Below are 19,754 nucleotides of genomic sequence, written 5' to 3'. Positions count from 1 at the left end.
TACTCCTAGTTATAAAATAATGTTGGGGTGGGCTGATTTATCTTTTTATGATTATTGAACTGGAATCTATGTGGTCTACTGGGGTGCATGAAAATTGTGAAGAAATAGTCCCTCCCTACTCCAGATCTCTGGAAGAGGGCAAAGCTAATCTCGTGTCAAGTGATCCTGAATACATACTTCTATTTAGCAATATAAGAAAAGTCTTGTTGGGAGTGGACCAAGGCCTGTCTCCGCTAGCCTTCTTTGCAAAAAATTAAATTATCACCAACTACTATACAATCTAGTGGAGTGTAGCCAGAAGCAGATGAGCCTAGTTTCCGCCCACAGCTGAAAGTATGGGTGGGCTTTTTTTGCATTTGTAAGTTATGCTGTTGGTATTCTTGATCAAGAAATGCATTAGTAATTTTCTACCTGAAATCCATCTAAGAGGCAAGAAGCAGGGTAACAGCTGGTATCAGAACACCATGAGAACCCATCCAAGTACTGATCCTGTTTGGCTTCCAAAAATGTTATGAGATCAGGGTATATCATACCATTCCACATCCCCAAAGTTTCATTTGAATTGAAATCTCTGAATTACAGCTTTCCAAAAAAAGCAATACAGTGAGAGAAAGTACCACAGTCATTGATTAAATTGAATGATGGGATACAAACAGTAAATACTTTTGTGTAACATGAAAGTTCATACAAACCTTTACAAATAATACCTGCAGTTAGCACTAGATGGCTGTGACTTTCCCACTTACATGCCACTGTTCCCCCCCCCTCCTTTTGCAAAAACCAAAGTCTAATGAGTTAAATGATATGAGCTGCCCAATTAAGGAAGTAAAATGTTCCTGTGAAATGAGCTGTAACTTGCACATTGCACCTTAAGCTAACACAAACAACACAGTGCCTTGAAAAATAGTCTGCATTTCCTCGTGGGAATAAATATTGCACTTGCGCTATATAGCTTACTGTGTGAGCAGGTGGATAACTGGTGCTTCAGACAACCTAGCAAGTCTCTGATCTCTAAGGGATAACACTGCACTTTCTGTGAGTAGAAACAGTTTATTGTAATCTTTTCAGCAAAACATTTCAGGATCTGGGGGAAGAGTGGGCAGGGTTTGACATGAGCAAACCAGGTCCCCATGTTACTGTATTATTTATTTACCAGACTTGGATCTTGCTCTTCCTCTAAGAAGAATACCATTGATCTGATACAGAGTGCTCTTCACCACTGAGTAACCTCTGCCAGGGCCCATCTATCTGTGTGTGTGTGTGTGTGTGAGAAAGAGAGATGCCTAAATCAGAAAGTGTGAGCCCCCTGGCCCTTGGAGGTGATTTTCCTACTTAAGTGTGATGTCCATCAGCTATCATAATTTCTAAACTGAGTCTTCTGGTAGAAAATGGAGGAAACCGATATCTCTGGTCTTGAAGGAAAAGGTACAAGAGACCCATCCCAAAGGCAGCTTTGTACATTATGACCTGGAAGACAAACAAGAAACAGGTGTTTCCCCTAATAAATTGTAACATGCAAAACTACTCTTCCATAGAAGAAGCCAGATGAAATTAAGGAGAGCTTCCTCTCCAAGCTCCAGGATTATGTGGCTTTTTTTTGGGGGGGGGGGGGGTCTTGCAGAGTAACATAAAAAGATGGGTCTAGTGTACTCCTAAGTAGTTTATAATCAGTTTTAATGGTAGAAAAGACTACAAAAACAAGGGAGGGATAACAGTCCAATTAGGACCTTTATTACTCAATTGTAACCATAGGACCTCCCCCTCCCTGGCAACTAAGACTGGATTGGCCACACTATAGGAGAAGCACAGATTAACCTTTTTTGTCCTCAGATTTTCTCGTGGAGTTACTATTTGCTTAAGGCAAAAAAACAGTGATTGACTATTAATCATGCAAACTGAAAAGGAGAGTCTGGAGCAGCTGTTTTCATTGATGGATCTGAAATTCATATTTTATAGATCTTGCCATCAAAAGTAAACAGGGCTGTTCCTAACAAATTTACAGTGTTCATATCAATAAAATACATTTTACTGGTACACAAAGTGTGTGCCAATCATGATAAAGGAAGTGCTAAGGCTGCAAGAGGAACAGGCTGTTCAAAGGCCAAGTTAGCCTCTACCATAAATTAAGGAAGGGTGACCTACTGACTGAAAATTTCACCTATAATTTTGGATTTAACTCCACAATCCTCGAAGCTTCAACTGAAGAATACTGGGAGGAAGGGACAAAGAAATCTGCTTATTTGATATCATTTAACCCAGAGGTGGCCAACGGTAGCTCTCCAGATGTTTTTTGCCTACAACTCTCATCAGCCCCAGCCAGCATGGCTGATGGCTGGGGCTGATGGGAGTTGTAGGCAAAAAACATCTGGAGAGCTACCGTTGGCCACCCCTAATTTAACCAGTGCTGATTCAGGTTCAGGCACAGGTGATTTTGCATATCTTTGAGCTCTGATCTTTCAAGCAAGCATTGAATCCTATCACACACAAGCAGAAGGAAGTCACAGTTCCTCACAATTTTTCCTTTCCCCCAGAGCCCCCTGCGTGTCCTGAAATGCCTCTGCTGAGGTTGGGGAGTCTTTATGATGACCATATGGCACTGGCTGCAGTGAGAAGGGAAACTGATGTAAATGCTCATCTCTCTTGCACTGTGAAAAAGCTATTCTGCAAGTTTCCTCTGCTAGCACAAGACAGCATGTGAAATATTCTCTGGAGATTAATTCTTAATGCAATCCTCCCTGCCGCATGACATTTTGACAAACATACACCCCAGCACTCAGCATAGGCTTTGGGCTGCTGATGGCTGGAGAATGCTTCTTAAGCATTACGAGCTGCTTCTTAAGAAGCATCATACTTTGACAGGGTGTTGAAAACGGAAGCAGAACAGAAGGAAACCACAGAGCACAGCTATCCAGCACAAGCCTGTTTGCAACAACCAAATGAGCACACCTAACAATGTTACAGTTGCTTCAGTAATTTCTAAAGTTTCGTTGAAATGTCTGCTTTAACTCTGGTATTGTCCTCTATCAGATTCTGCTACATGCCTCAAAAAGACTGTGTCAGCAGGGAGAGTGCTGAAGGGATTCAGGGACAGCTTAACAGCCCTCCAAATTGTTCTCAGAAAACAGGCTGGTGTTGCAGAAGATCCTTCACATTGGTTTATGGTGCTCCCAGTGGTTCATTCTGTGGCTTCCATATCATACACCAGATATAAGAAGACCATTGTTGAACCCCCTCAGTTGTAGTTGGCTAGAAGTGCTGATCTCCCAGGATTACAGCTCATCCTTAGACTACACAGGCCAGTTCCCCTGAAGAAAATGGATGCTTTGGAGGGTGGACTCCATGGCATTGTTTCCAACTGAGGTCCCTGTTCTCCTTGGGCTCTATCCCCAAATCTCCAGGAGTTTCCCAGCCTAGAACTGGTAACCCTACCATTCTATCCCCTGATGTTGATGGGGGGGAGGACCTGGCAACCCTACCCAAACCCCTTCCAGAGGTTTCCAATCTATATAGGCAGACACTTTCACTAGAGGCCACTCCAGCCAGGCCTTTTGCTGCTTTGAATCTTTTCTCTGCTGGTGGTGAAAAGGGCCTGCAAGATGGTGCTGGGTGTACAGATTACCTGCAGTCTTCCTGAAGAATACTGTTCTAGGACAAGATGGTGCCATTTTAGAACAACTGCTTTAGGAAGCCTACACACAATGCACCAGCTGGATTTCATCTTGGAGGTGCTTCCCTTTTGCAATCCTGGAACACAAGCTGACAGTGTTAGTGGCATTTTGGGGAGCAAAAACTGGTTGCCCTCAAAGTGTCCCCAGATTTGCCTCTAAAAGGTAGGGTCTTCATTCTGCTAAATGATGTGACCAGTCTGGATTGCATTAGTTTTGACAGCATATAGTTGGGGGGTGGGGGGGGAAATGCTGCACAAATCAACAATGCTCTTAAAAGTGAATGACTCCAGCATCCTGTTCGGCTATATTTTTTAAAAAAATTCTGAACGCATGAGTTGCTTTCACAAGTTGCCAATAACGCATTTCCCCAGCATCAAATGGCCAGGTTACCATGTTTACTTGTTGCTAAGCACTTGTGGTATCTGAGATTAGCAGAAAGTCAGAGAGAGGATATCTGCATTTTACTAACCGCATCGCACAGCGCTATCCCTTTGTTACGTTCTTTTCAGATGTTTTTCTTGACAGATAAGCCTGGAATGCCCGTGCATAAATATGTGTGCATACGTCACTCTTGCACACCTATCTTAGGCACATACCTGATCTTCTGACGAATATTGGTTACCCAGAGGATATATATTTAATAAGAAAGGAGCTTAGTTGTGCTCAGAGCCTCTGGTGAAAGGCTGCAGTCCTCCGGTAAGTCAGAAGGTAACGTGTGTGGTCTGAGATCTGTGCAGGAAGGATTTTCAAACATCCTGCTAAGCTTCCCTGAAATCCAGAGAAAATAAGACATTTTTGAGGTTTGCTAATTGTTAATTAAACAAAAGAGCTGTTTTCTGACTCTTGGAAGCAAAAGCAAAATTACAGCACCCCATCTCTTCAGCTGTGGAAAGCACACACAAAATGGGTGCCTTTGAAGCCAATGGGTGGCTGATGAAGCCAGTCATCCTGCTACAGACTTGAGACCCATTGTGATTTCTCTTGTATTTTTGCTTAGTTTATGTGATATTGAAGTTGATTGTGTCCACTTTAAGTAAAGATGCTAATATATCTGGCAAATTTATCAAACTAATATATTTATTTTATAATTTATAAAATGTATAGAAACATCACCGAACTTTTTCTTTAAAGAGACAGCATATAAAAATGAATGTTGAGCCAGGCTAGCTTTCCAAATGCTACAATAACTATATATTTCTCCATAAAAAGACATGTAGTGAAAACCCCAAAGGTTTTCACTGTGGGTTGCATGAGTAGATCCTCAGTGCCTGATTACTTAACAGTGCTTTTCCTTTGTTTCTTCATAAAGCGGATGCATTTTAAAAGCGGCTGCATTGGATCAATTCTGTCAAGTGGAAATACCCCCCCCACACACAAAAACAAACATCCACCCACAGCTGGATCTCCACTTTTCAACAGGTGATTGCATGTGCTGTGAGGTGTTCTTGTTCTACAGAAATGGAAGCACAACAGAGCAAGCTGGAGTTTTTCTGCAAGCTGGGCTACAGCAAGGAGCAAGTTGGCAAAGTACTAGAGAAACTGGGCCAGGAAGCCTCTGACAATGATTTACTGCAAGAGCTGATTCAGATGGGCAGCAGCAGGATTCAGGAACCAGAGAACTGGATGCAGCAACTTCAGTCCAGGCCTGGTGCTCAAGCATCATGCAGGGCCTTGGCTATTTCACTGCAATCTGCTGATGAAGCCAGTCATCCCGCTACAGACTTGAGACCCATTGTGATTGATGGCAGCAATGTCGCCATGAGGCAAGAATTTTTCTATTTTGTTACCCCAAATAGTTTTTCCATTTATTTAGCTTTTGTAGAGCCATGAAATTATCTTCCTCTGGAACATTAGAATTTTGAAGAATGCACCCTCGAGTTTAGGTATGTGTGAGCAGACAGATCACGGTCACTTCTGGTGTCACACCAGAAGCAAGTCAGCCCCTCAGAGAGAGATTGCACTTTTAATTGTATGGAGAGCCCAGCAATGCCCTCCCCTGTTGTTCAAAACATTAAATACCTTGGGAAGACTTAAATACTGGAAGTACAGTTACCAGTCTCCAGGTGGGGTCTGGAGATCTGAAATTACAACTGATGTCCATACTAGAGAGATCAGTTTCCTTGCAGAAAATGGCTGCTTTGGAATGTGGCATCTGTGGTATTACAGCCGACTGAAGTCCCTCCTCTCCCTAACCTCCATCTTCCACAGACGTCAACCCCAAATATCCAGGAATTTCTCATCCCAGAGCTGGCAACTCTGAGCTTGGAACTGAAGTTCATGGAACTGGTAACATAAAATAAATCCCACTGAGCTAAAATATGTCACCAAGGTCTGCTCATACTATGTCAGTAACTGCTTAGATGCAAATTACATTCTGTGATACATATTCTTAGTTATGATAACCAGTTTATGTGAGTACAGCAAGCTTCCTGACTATAAAGCCAGAAGTTGGTAGCTGGTGCAAAGAGGAGCTTCAAAATTGTAGTCTTGTGCTTAAAAGACATGTGAAACATAAACACAGGCAGGGGAGAGAGGCACTGTCTCCTTATCAGGCAGAAACATAAGAAAATACAATAGAACTCGTTAGTGTGCCGGGGTAAGAGTTCCCATCTGGGAAATTTGTAGGGGCCGTATGTCTAGTACATACTTAAATTGGATTAGTAGCACTTCCATCAAGAAACTGTGTGGGAATTTCTATTTCTATACAAAACAATGCTGTTGTAGTTAAGTTGTTATACTGCACTGCCAGCATTTGGAATGGTCTGACAGCCATTTAGCAGCCATCTAGCCAATTAGCCCCATCTCTGTCTTCATTGTGCCTGCTGTTTGCAGTCTCATTTCTGTCTCTCACATGGGCTCCAGGATTATGCTTTGAGAATGGCCTTCTGTTTCTGTTGGTTGCAATCTATTACAATCAGATATATGAACTCCATTGTTTATTCCACACTATATTACTTGTGGAGAGAACATCCCTTTTGTTGTGCTTTTTCCCATGCACTGTTAAAGCTAGTAAAAGCTAAATCCACCCCTGATTTTTCCCCTTCTTGTTCTTTTCCTCATTGTCACTTGGATTCAACCTGCTGACTGCTGTTATACATCCTGCATAAGCCCTAAACTCACTCAAACCTCTTTTGATTGCATATTCCAGGGGTGAGTGAGACTGAAAGTTTAAACACCGCCAGCAAGTTTAAGGGCTGATGACTCATATCTCTGTTCATTGGTTATGTCCACATTGTAAAAGCAGTACAAGTGTGCAGTCGTTCCAGCCATATAGAACAGACTGAAATGCAAAGAGAAATTTGCTGTACACTTTGAATTTTGTATAACCTACAATAGAAGCAATAATCAGTACCCAGGAGATTCAAAGAGCAACGGGGAAGTGAGCAGTGATAATAGCACTGTTCAGTTACTTCAGAACTTAGAATAAGCTTGAGTATAGTTATTGCTGTACACGAATTCTAGCTAAACCCAAATAATTACTTTCCTCAGCCCAGTATGATTTCAAGAAACATTTTAAAACACGATCATTACCACCAACAAAATTCTTGCAATACAAAATTCTCACAGGTTGAGAAATATACCTTTAAATTTCTCTTTTCTGAAGCCCTGGGTTGTTTAAAATATAGTTAAGGGCTTACCTGCTTGTCTCAGTCTCCCAGAAACCTGTTTCGTGCTTATGAAAAACCATTTAATTGGTGTCCCTGGCCAAATTGGAATTGCTAGTTTGCAAAAGTGTCTTAGTACTATTCCTGATAATCTGGCTAAGGCTGCAACTACACACGAGTACAACAATGCGTACCTATTGGGCCATCCCACCCACTCCAGTCTTTTTGTGTACCATCCATGTGCAAAATTGTGGCTGAGATGATGGTCATCACAATGGAGGCCTTGCATGCAGCCCAGCAGCCCCTCTTTCTCTTCACTTTCACTGCTGAGCTGCACTGAGAGGCTACAGCACTGCTTGACTGGGAAAGTGAAACAGACCTTTAAGGGCAGAGGGGGGGGGGGGAATGACTGATCCAAACATTTTGAAAGCAGAGCTTAGATCTGCCCCCCCCTCCCCACCTTCTGTATTGGTTGTGTCTACAGCCACTCAGAAGTTACCCTTCAAACCGGGTCAGAGTATGTTTTTGCTTTTTAAAAATCTGGTTTAAGGGGAAAGCCCCAGAAAGCATTCAAGTCATGCTCAGAATGAATACATCACAGTGGGTAGGAGATGGGATGACATTAGATGTCCCCCCCTCCAGTTTCAAAGAGGCATACCACTGGTGCTTTAAGATGTCATAAACTGAAGGGATATAAGTAGAAACTATGAGAAGGCAGCAGACATTTCTGACTTGTAAGCATATTTTCTTTCTTTTTAATTGCAGCCATGGAAATAAGGAAGTGTTTTCATGCATGGGAATTCAGCTGGTGGTGGACTGGTTCAAAAACAGAGGTCACAAATACATCAAAGTCTTTGTTCCTTCTTGGAGAAAAGAACCAACAAGATATGATAACCCTATTACAGGTAGGGATGCTTCCTGGAACAGATTTAAAATATTAAGCCTTGCAAAAGATTTGGTCCTAGTTGCACATGCTTCAGATAACACTTTTGATATGTGCTGTTTCTGTATATACAGAGGGCTTCAAACACTGGGGATTCTTGATGTGATTTTTAAAGCTATTCAGATCTTTACAGGCATTTAGCATCTCCTAGAATTTACAAAAAATGTAACCTCTCCTTTATTTTAACTGTTAGATCAGCATATCCTTGAGAAACTTGCAAAGCAAGGAATTCTTGTATATACACCATCGCGCAAAATGAAAGGCAAGAGGGTGGTGTGCTATGACGACCGCTACATAGTGAAGCTGGCCCATGAGCAAGATGGGGTCATTGTCTCCAATGACAATTTTCGGGACCTGCAGAATGAAAATCCGGAGTGGAAGTGGTTCATTGAGCAGCGACTGCTCATGTATTCCTTCGTCAATGACATGTAAGATCCTACCTAGAATATCTGCAACCATCATTAAATATTGGATCTCTTCTGGGGGTTTAATCCTAGCATGGCCAAGTGCAGTTTTCATCATTTAGCAGGAAAGGGATTAGCTATTATTTGAGAACTTTTCTTTGTATTCTTTAAAAATATTATTTGTAATGATGACATAACTCCTGGAATTTGCTTTTGATAAAGCAGCAATTTCCCCGCATCTCTGCCCTAGTTGGTTATCCTAAGGCTGGTATCTGTTGATTGGCTTTATGTCTCACTCATGTGCGCACGGTGCTGAAAGTGCCATCAAGTCACAGCTGACTTATAGTGAGCTCACAGGGTTGTCAAGGCAAGAGACATTTGGGAGTGGTTTGTCATTGCTTGCTTCGACATCATGACCCTGATATTCCTTGGAGGTTTCCCATCTAAATAGTAGCTAGAGCTGACCTTGCTCATTACATACACATAAATAAAACAGAGCAAGCGAGAAAACATTATCTTTATCTGGGTGGTTTTCAAACTTTCTACCTTCAACAGTTCCTACAACATTGACTTCCTTACTGAGGAACTTTGGCATGTTAGCCACAAAAGCCCTGCAGAACATTCTGGCACATGTGCAAGGACAGTCAGTTCAGTCAGCCAAGGCCAAGTTTGCGGATGACACTAAATTGTTCAGGGTGGTGAGAACCAGAGAGGATTGTGAGGCACTCCAAAGGGATCTGTTGAGGCTGGGTGAGTGGGCGTCAACGTGGCAGATGAGGTTCAATGTGGCCAAGTGCAAAGTAATGCACATTGGGGCCAAAAACCCCAGCTACAAATACAAGTTGATGGAGTGTGAACTGGCAGAGACTGACCAAGAGAGAGATCTTGGGATCATGGTAGATAACTCACTGAAAATGTCAAGACAGTGTGCGTTTGCAATAAAAAAGGCCAACGCCATGCAGGGAATTATTAGGAAGGGAATTGAAAACAAATCAGCCAGTATCATAATGCCCGGTATAAATAGATGGTGCGGTCTCATTTGGAGTACTGTGTACAATTCTGGTCACCTCACCTCAAAAAGGATATTATAACATTGGAAAAAGTGCAGAAAAGGGCAACTAGAATTATTAAAGGGTTGGAACACTTTCTCTATGAAGAAAGGTTAAAACGCTTGGGGCTCTTTAGCTTGGAGAAACATGGACTGCGGGGTGACATGATAGAGGTTTACAAGATAATGCATGGGATGGAGAAAGTAGAGAAAGAAGTCCTTTTCTCCCTTTCTCACAATACAAGAACTCGTGGGCATTTGATGAAATTGCTGAGCAGTCAGGTTAAAACAGATAGAAGGAAGTACTTCTTCACCCAACATGTGGAATTCATTTCCACAGGAGGTGGTGGCGGCTACAAGCACAGCCAACTTCAAGAGGGGATTGGATAAAAATATGGAGCAGAGGTCCATCAGTGGGTATTAGCCACAATATGTGTGTGTGTGTGTGTATACATTTTGGCCACTGTGTGATACAGAGTGTTGGACTGGATGGGCCATTGGCCTGATCCAACATGGCTTCTCTTATGTTCTTATGTTCATAAAGGGAATTGGCCAAGGCATTATTTTTGTAGTGCACAAACCAGAGAATATGAACTAGAACATATTCAGTACTTTCCTGTACATTGGTAACTGTGGCGGAACCGGCCCGATTCTGCCTTCAGACCCGGTCCCGTCAGCTCCCTATGGAGTCGCCAACTCCTGGAGGGAGCTATTTCTCCTCCTGCCCCTTGGGCTCGCTGCCACCACCTGCTCAGTCTAGGGGTTCAGATTGAGAGGAACAGGACTCCCAACCCCCCTCTCCAGCTATGAGGCCAGGCCTCAAGGTCCTCTGCCACTCTGTACTTGGGTTTCACAGAGACCTCAGCACTTCTTTGGGGCACCCCTGGAGGATTGGCACCTTATCCAACTGCATGCCTTCCCCCTTGCCCGGGGCCCCCTTTATAAAACAGCGTGGTCTAAAGCGGTTTGCTCGAAGGAAGAGGTTGCCAGTGTGGGAGCTCCTGCCTGTGCATGCGGCCTATTCAAAAGAAAATGAGGCCTCCAGGCAGTAAGACAAAGTAAGTCATCCAAAAGGGCAGGGCATGTTTAGATCAGGGCCAGCAGGACGCGTTTATAACACATTTTGTTTGTCAGGCTGTTTGCTGTACGGGTGCTGTGCTGTGCTAATTTTTTAAATGCAACTGTTTTTCCTATCTTTTTCTCTTGTAAATAAATAGTTTTTCTGTTTTAAATGCTGGCAGTCAATCTCTGTACCACATAGATCCCCAAACCGCTTTAGACCACGCTGTTTTATAAAGGGGGCCCCGGGCAAGGGGGAAGGCATGCAGTTGGATAAGGTGCCAATCCTCCAGGGGTGCCCCAAAGAAGTGCTGAGGTCTCTGTGAAACCCAAGTACAGAGTGGCAGAGGACCTTGAGGCCTGGCCTCATAGCTGGAGAGGGGGATTGGGAGTCCTGTTCCTCTCAATCTGAACCCCTAGACTGAGCAGGTGGTGGCAGCGAGCCCAAGGGGCAGGAGGAGAAATAGCTCCCTCCAGGAGTTGGCGACTCAATAGGGAGCTGACGGGACCGGGTCTGAAGGCAGAATCGGGCCGGTTCCGTCACAGTAACGATAGACAAGTCATCGAGGAAAGAATTTCTGACATATCAGAAAGAGGTCCGGCTGTCCTCAACAAGGGCCAGGGCTTTTTCAGTCCTGGCCCAACTTGGCGGAATGCTCTGCCAGAAGACATCAGGGCCTGCGGGATCTTTTACAGTTTTGCAGGGCCTGTAAGGCAGAGACGTTCCGCCAAGCCTTTGCATAAGGACAGCAACGGTTGCCGTGCTGGCACTTTTTCCTCCCCACCTCCTCTTGGGGGGGATCCTCCTACCCATGATGTGATGCAATAACTGAATAAGAGCACTTTAAAGACACCATCAGGGTTTTTAATTTTTTAATGTAATTGATTTTATATATATGTAATTTTTACTGTTGTACATCGCCCTGAGCCTGGCACTAGCTGGGATAGGGCGATTTATTAAATGTAATAAATAATAATGATGATGATGATGATGATGATATCGACCTTCTCACAGAACAAATCTAGATAAGCTTCTAAGGAATTTGATTACAAAAGAGAAACCTAGTTGAATTAACCCTCAGAGTTAAAACAATTCTGAAGCAAAAAACTGAATCTAACAGAAGACTCAAGCTTCCTAGAGTGATTAAGTGTTATACTACGACCATGGAAAACCCAGATTAAAATCCTCACTCTGTCAAGAAAGTTCACTGGGTTACCTTGGTCCAGTCACTTTCTTTCGGTCTAACCTCAGCCTAACTTGACAGCCAGTGTGGTGTAGTGGTTAAGAGCGGTGGGCTCTAATCTGGAGAACCGAGTTTGAATCCCTACTCTTCCACAATAAGCCAGCTGAGTGACCTTGGGTCAGTCACAGTTCTCTCAGGGCTCTCTCAGCCCACCTACCTCACAGGGTGCCTGTTGTGGGGAGAGTAAGGAAGGCGATGGTAAGCTGCTCTGAGACTCCTTAGGGTACTGAAAAGTGAAGTATAAAAACCAACTGTTCTTCTCTTCTAACCTACTTCACAGGGGTTTTGTGAGGGTGAAATGGAAGAGGAAGACCAGTGTGTGTCACCCTGAGTGCCACAGAGGAAAGGCAGGATAAAAAATACTATTTTTTTTTTAATTAGACTGTAAAGCATTTCACATTCTTCATTATCAGTGGACATTACAGCACCCACACAGAGACAGAAAACAGATAAGGCAAAGCATCATTATGTCAACAAGGCCAGGAAGTGATTATGAAAACACATTAGAGAGCCACTTTAGGCCTAACAAGCTTAAGAAAATAACAGTTTCTACAACTAAGTACTGTTAAATCCCACTTATTTCAATTGGAGTATTAATCTCTTCCTGCACAATCAATGTCACTAAAAAGCAGTTAACTTTGGAACAAACACCATATAGTTACACTTAGTTGCATTTATTGCCTTTAGTTAGTGCTATATGATGGACATTTATCCACCAGTAGAACAAAATAGGAGTCAATTGCACCTTTAAGACCAACTTAGTTTTATTCAGAACGTAAGCTTTTGTGTGCATGCACACTTCTTCAGACGAGGAATGAGGTACAGTAAGCAGAACCAGCTATTGGTTTTTAACTTTGTACCACTTGGCATTCCAAACCCCACCAGCTGTATGTGGTTCTGCTTACTGTACCTCATTCCTCGTCTGAAGAAGTGTGCATGCACACAAAAGCTTACGTTCTGAATAAAACTAAGTTGGTCTTAAAGGTGCAATTGACTCCTATTTCGTTCTACTACTTCAGACCAACACGGCTGTCTATTTGGATTTATCCATCAAGTGCTTCTGTAGCCAAATATACTACACAATTAATCAGGGGAAGAGTAGTTTCTGACAGGCAACTTGTTAATTCATAAAACGGACATGTATGGTTTTTTCCATTAATGGCTTTATGTTAACTATTGTAACAATTTTTGCTTTATGGTTTTCCAAATCACAAATTGACAGGTTTATAGCATACTAATTTTGTTCATTCCCCATCTCCTGCCTGTTATGATTTGTGTGCTTGATTATATAGCCTTGCATGTCCATCTCTCTTCCCACTTAAGTAGGAGTTGTGTATACAATGGGAATCTGTTTGATGAATAGCCTGAATAATGTATTAAAATTACTCCAATAAACTTTATGATGAACTTACATATATTTCAGAAAGGCTAGATGGCCATCTGACAGCAATACTGATTCTGTTAACTTTGGCAGATCATGAGAGGTAGGGCAGGAAGGGTTGCATCAGTGCTTAGTTTTCACGGCCCTTTCTTAACACACCCAGGGGAATGCTGATTGCCACTTTGGGGTCAGGAAGTAATTTTCTCCAGGCCAGTTTTTCCAGGGATCCAGGAGGGTTTTTTTTTTGGTCATCTGGGCATGGAGCACTGGGGGTGTGGCGGGGAAGTATGTGTGGATTTCCTGCATTGTGCAGGGTTTGGACTAGATGACCCTGAAGGTCCCTTACAACTCCATGATTCTATGCCCGTTCAGTTAACTGTGATAATTTTATTTTAGATTTATGCCTCCGGATGATCCTTTGGGCCGACATGGACCTTCTCTTGCCAATTTTCTGAGCAAAAAGCCAGTGACCCCTGAACCAAAATGGCAGCTCTGCCCTTATGGTATGTTTGAAGTGCCTTACACAATTGATCATCCACCTAGCTTATGAAATCCACAGTAAAAGAAACTTCCAGTATTATAGAAAGATGTGCGAATAGTGATTTACACAGTTGCTATTTGTGCTTTCTGTAAAGTTGAAATGGGGAGCTTGTCTTCTCCCTGTAGAGATATGTACAAGCTTCTCTGGCATCTGAAGCTTGCAAGTATTTTCATCTGGAAATGTCAGAGATTCTCTTTAAACACTACGCTATAAATGCAGAGGGTGGGAAATGTTATTTTTAGTGTGCTTTTCTCACCAAGACTAAAGGTAGATTTTCCACAGCATAAAAACTTTTTTTTTTTTTTGCATCTGAATTAACTTGCCTCTTCTGGCAATGTTGAGGTCACCCAGCTCCAATGTTAAACCAGGAGCTTAAGCCATCATTTTTAACTGCTAATATTAATGCTATGTTGCTATGCAAAGAGGCTGGTAATTTGAGGCAGTTTTACATTTACAATGAAAACATGATGGTTACTTTATTTATTTTTTTGCTCCGCATGCTTAGCACAGAGAGGGAACTAAAGTGAGATATGCTATTAATAATACTTCTGCATATCTTGCCAGTGAAACTGTTACATGCTTTGTGAGCTGAATCTCTTTACATAGCGGTCACCTCCAGACAGTATGAAAATGACAGATGTCACATCCTGAGCAAACTTACAATTACAACAGCTTCAGCTGGGAAAAGATTGCAGTTTCACCTGGCCCTGCACTCCTGGCAGGTCACATTCTTTATTTTGGTGTTCCGTCAGCAGGAATGTAACCTGGGAGATAGGAGCTTAATAAAGTCATGAACAGTCTGTGAACAGTCTTGGTGGAGTTCAGTCTTATTTAATTTAATTTAATTTTTCAATTTATACCCCACGCTATTCCACAAGTGGGCTCAGGGCAGCTTACAACACTGAAACAACATTAAAATGAACCACATCAAAAATTAACCAACATCATAACTATGGATACAATTGGCAACAAATCACACAACAGCATGTAGGCTGGAAGCTTTCAGCACAACTTAAGCACCTTGATGGTACTGGGGGAAGCTTATGGGAATTCTGAAATGCCACCAGGGCAGGGAGGTACTTAGGAAGCCTGGGCGACTGCTCAAATGGGTAAAAATGGCATGGCTGACATAAACGCTTCCTCTCTTTAATGCCCAATCACAGATAATAAAATCGCAAAGATGATAGTTCGAGTGATGTGAAAAAGTCATGATGAATCTGGTTTAAAAGGGGTTGAGCTTATTTTCCAGCCCCCTTCCTGCCATTGACACTGGTGATGGTGATTTCCAACCTACTCCACTTGTTTCACTGTGTTTCTGTCCTGTGTTTCCAATGCCATCAAGGAAGAGCCATTCTGAGTAGTTACTTTTATTATAACTGGGCTGGCAGAGGGAGCCAAAAGAACGCTCTGTGGCCTGCTGTGATTAATTTGCTGAACACTGTGCATAAAGTACTCAGGAGGTCCTTTGGGCTTCCAAGATACTTGTAAGCACCACTTTCACCTATGAATATATTCACACATGAAGATCTTCAGAGGAAGGATGCTTAGTATATACAGCTCCGGACTGGCAAATGCTGGAAAATCGAGGGTGGGGTGGGGGGTGGCAGGGCTCAGGGAGGGGGGATCTTCCAGAGGGCATGATGTCACCATCCATGCCATCCCCCCTCTTTTTCCCCTCATGCTCCTCAGATTATTGAGGATAGGGGATTGCTTGCTGCCAGTAGGCAAAAGGCAAGCCTAAGTGTGCTCAATGTGCCTCCCCTAATTTTAAGAATAGTGGATAGTGATGTGGGACACAGTTTTTTGTGAGTGGCTCTGAATCTGTGGCACCAGGCAAGCCTTAAGAGGGAAAGTAGTTCAAAGGCAAAGTGGCACTGCTGAAAAAGCCCTGAGTCTGGTCACCACCTTTCTCACCTGGGGGGTGGGGAGGGAAAAGGGGGCAGAGAGCAAGGCTTGAAAACATAAATATTTGAATAAATAGGAAAACAGTTAAGACAGTAAGCAAGTTGAGTGGATCATTCTTCCTTCTCTGGTATGATGGCAAGGCAATGGCCCCACTGAATCCAGAGATTGGATCTGAGCTTGTGATATATATGCCACACTCTTCCTTCGCATTCATTACTCTGTACATTCATAAAATCAAAATACCAGAGGTGCTTCTGCTTTAACTACCAAAGAGAAATGCTCAGATGATTTTACAGGCTTGATGGTCTTATCCTATGAGAGACATGGGGCACTTCCAGGAAAATCCTGGACCTACAGCATTTCCATAAACCAGCCATGCATTTTGAATATTACCTAATCACATTACCTGATCATCCATTTTTTTTCTTTCCCAGGCAGAAAGTGTACATATGGCAACAAATGTAAATTTTACCATCCAGAAAGAGTTAACTGTGGTCAATTCTCAGTGGCTGATGAACTTCGAGCAAAGACAAAGTCCTGTTTACTTACTCAGAGATCAGATGAAGAAAAGATGAGGACAATCCCCACAGAAAGCAGAGGTGGGAATACATCCAGTTCAGTGGGGCCTAGAGGGGGCAGTGCTATTGCCAGGAAAAGCAGCTCAACACACAGCTTTGAGGAACTTCACACTAATCCTCCACAGCAGGAAGATGGCAGCTTCAGGAACTCAGCAAGTGACTTGCAGAGCATACATCAAGGCAGCTGGCAACCTGAAGCAAGTGCATTACATGAAGGTCACAAGAACCATGCAGGAACCATGCTGCAGCAACTCTCTGCATTGTCCCTTAGTTTCCAGAACTGTTCTCGATATACGCTTGCAAGACCTGGTAAATATGAAGACATGGTGGATGATCAACAAAAGATTCACCATCTCAAACAAAGTGCCCCTCTGCCTCATCATAGCCAGTGTCTGGACTGTCCATGCTTACAAAGATATAATTTCCAAGGAATAGGTGTCTGCCAAAATGAGAAAGAATCAGTGCTAAGGCCTCTTTCACAAGTTTGCGGTATGCCAACACCAGCTGTGCAATCATCCCAAATATCAAGTTTTGTAAGACAGGATCTGAAGGCCCAACCTGAAGGACAACACAGCTCAATAACTTCTTCAGCCAACGTGTTTTCATATAACAAACATGGTGATATGCAACATCCTGGAAATTTGCAGGCTGGGTCTTATGACCAGTCACATTGGTTGGACTTCAGCCCATTTGGAGCAACAGAGTTTTATCCCTATCCTTCCAATACAGAGTCTGAACAGAATATGTCTGTAAACTCACTTTATGGAGAACAATCTCATATTCAACAAACACCTTGCTCTTCCTGCCCATACCAGCTGTGTCCTCCTTATACACTAATGTTTTAGGTGAGAAAGCTGAATGCTATTACTTCAAGAGCATGCGAGCCTATGCAACAAATCCTCTGCAAGAAAGGCATTATAAAATAAAAGCAGTTAGTATATGCCAGTATATACTCTTACTCTCAATTTGCGCAAATAACTTGGTTGGAAGAACAAGACCTTAAATTGTATCATTAGCAGCTTCTTCATTACCCTTCTTACTATCATTTGCCCTTCTGTCCTCAATCTATCATAGCCTCTAGCTTTTCTTTTAAATCCATACCCACTTTTACTGTAGAGATTTCCTGCATTGCTACAACCTCATCTATTATAATATAATAATATCACTTCATTTAATCTTTCCTCCTCAAACATTCTTGCTATTCCTTTATCAACTCCCAAATCCTTCCTTCCGTGTTCTTTTGTGCTGAAGAGCCTTGGTATATCAGGTTTGTAGCTTGGGGGTACTTATTAGATTCAGCTCTTCTTATCAGGAGTATCTGCCAAAGAAGTATCTATTATGATATTATGCAACAGGTTCCAGTGTTTGTAGAATCAACAATCAAATAACACACCAGAAAAAATTGTACTATCACATTAAGGTGTGTAAACACGCTATTTAACACAGTACAAACAATATTTATAACATTCAATCACACAGTTCCTTTCCTTACAGATGCAGCCTTACACAGTATACCCAGAGTTCTCACTTGGTGTTCCCACAGAGTCCATTTAAGCTGAGAAACAGAAGTTTTGAATCACATTAGCTGATCCATGTTTGAAAAATATATACTGTGGGTGGCTCCATTAAGCAGTGTCCGTGAGAGATAAAGGCTAAAGAAGAACTGGGGACACAAAACCGTGGAAAATGGAGTAAAAGGACAGGTCCTCTTGTGGATCAGGACAGGTCCTCTTGTGGATCAAAAACTGGCTGAGTAATAGGAAGCAGAGAGTGAGTATAAATGGGCAGTCTTCGCAGTGGAGGACGGTAAGCAGTGGGGTGCCGCAGGGCTCGGTACTGGGTCCCATGCTCTTTAACTTGTTCATAAATGATTTAGAGTTGGGAGTGAGGAACTCCAAAGGGATCTGTTGAGGCTGGGTGAGTGGGCGTCAACGTGGCAGATGCGGTTCAATGTGGCCAAGTGCAAAGTAATGCACATTGGGGCCAAGAATCCCAGCTACAAATACAAGTTGATGGGGTGTGAACTGGCAGAGACTGACCAAGATCTTGGGGTCGTGGTAGATAATTCACTGAAAATGTCAAGGCAGTGTGCGTTTGCAATAAAAAAGGCCAACGCCATGCTGGGAATTATTAGGAAGGGAATTGAAAACAAATCAGCCAGTATCATAATGCCCCTGTATAAATCGATGGTGCGGTCTCATTTGGAGTACTGTGTGCAGTTCTGGTCGCCGCACCTCAAAAAGGATATTATAGCATTGGAGAAAGTTCAGAAAAGGGCAACTAGAATGATTAAAGGGCTGGAACACCTTCCTTATGAAGAAAGGTTGAAACGCTTAGGGCTCTTTAGCTTGGAGAAACGTCGACTGAGGGGTGACATGATAGAGGTTTACAAGATAATGCATGGGATGGAGAAAGTAGAGAAAGAAGTACTTTTCTCCCTTTCTCACAATACGAGAACTCGTGGGCATTCGATGAAATTGCTGAGCAGACAGGTTAAAACGGATAAAAGGAAGTACTTCTTCACCCAAAGGGTGATTAACATGTGGAATTCACTGCCACAGGAGGTGGTGGCGGCCACAAGCATGGCCACCTTCAAGAGGGGGTTAGATAAAAATATGGAGCAGAGGTCCATCAGTGGCTATTAGCCACAGTGTGTATGTGTGTGTGTGTGTGTGTGTATGTATATATATATATATATATATATATATATATTTGGCCGCTGTGTGACACAGAATGTTGGACTGGATGGGCCATTGGCCTGATCTAACATGGCTTCTCTTATGTTCTTATGTGGAGAAGCCTAGGAGTTCTCTCTTTAGAACATTACTGTGTATATCAGAGGGTTCCCATCCATACAAACATATAGAGGAAAGAGGAATGGACTTGAAGCATTAGCCCATTGGAACGTGCATGGACCTTTAAATGGACTCTGTGGGAACACCAAGTGAGAACTCTGGATATACTGTGTAAGGCTGTGTCCTTAAGAAAAGGAGATTGAATGTTGTTTGTACTGTATTAAATAGCGTTTTTACACAAGTTAGTGTGATAGTGTATTTTTTTCTGGTGTAAAGAAATATCCATAGCTTGAACCATATTTCATTGTAGGCTCATGGGGGGGGACCCAAATTTCCCTTTTATTTATGTTTTAGTGATTGCCAGGTTAGATTATGCATTGTGTATGGAGGCTGCTTCTGAAAAGCACCCAGATTCTGCACCTAGTTCACAATATGGTAACCCAGTAGTTAACTGAGATCTACCTTACTGAATATAATTGCCAGTACCAAAAGCTTCTAGTTTATTTCCAGGTGATGGTGTTATCCTAGTCTGCCACCAAGTGACATGCCATTTAGTGCTTTATTAGGATATTAGCAGGATTTT

At 42.6% G+C, this 19,754-nt stretch overlaps 1 protein-coding gene across 1 annotated transcript; it reads left to right on the top strand.

Moving 5' to 3' along the window:
- The first annotated feature begins 5,057 nt into the window (after nt 1-5,057).
- Nucleotides 5,058-17,284, top strand: ZC3H12D (zinc finger CCCH-type containing 12D). The gene is made up of 5 exons (XM_060258963.1): nt 5,058-5,431; nt 8,039-8,178; nt 8,410-8,644; nt 13,749-13,855; nt 16,233-17,284. The coding sequence occupies exons 1-5, from the start codon at nt 5,127-5,129 to the stop codon at nt 17,219-17,221; spliced, it is 1,776 nt and encodes a 591-aa protein (XP_060114946.1). The 5' UTR covers nt 5,058-5,126; the 3' UTR covers nt 17,222-17,284.
- Nucleotides 17,285-19,754: the final 2,470 nt, after the last annotated feature.

Source organism: Heteronotia binoei, chromosome 1 (genome assembly GCF_032191835.1).
Source record: "Heteronotia binoei isolate CCM8104 ecotype False Entrance Well chromosome 1, APGP_CSIRO_Hbin_v1, whole genome shotgun sequence".
Taxonomy (NCBI): domain Eukaryota; kingdom Metazoa; phylum Chordata; class Lepidosauria; order Squamata; family Gekkonidae; genus Heteronotia; species Heteronotia binoei.
This window is presented reverse-complemented; position numbering and strand designations above follow the sequence as displayed.

Coding starts and splice junctions, on each gene's coding strand:
- ZC3H12D (XM_060258963.1), top strand. CDS start 5,127: ATGGAAGCACAACAGAGCAAGCTGGAGTTTTTCTGCAAGCTGGGCTAC. Junction 8,645..13,748: donor TATTCCTTCGTCAATGACAT/GTAAGATCCTAC, acceptor ATTTTATTTTAG/ATTTATGCCTCCGGATGATC. Junction 13,856..16,232: donor ATGGCAGCTCTGCCCTTATG/GTATGTTTGAAG, acceptor TTTCTTTCCCAG/GCAGAAAGTGTACATATGGC.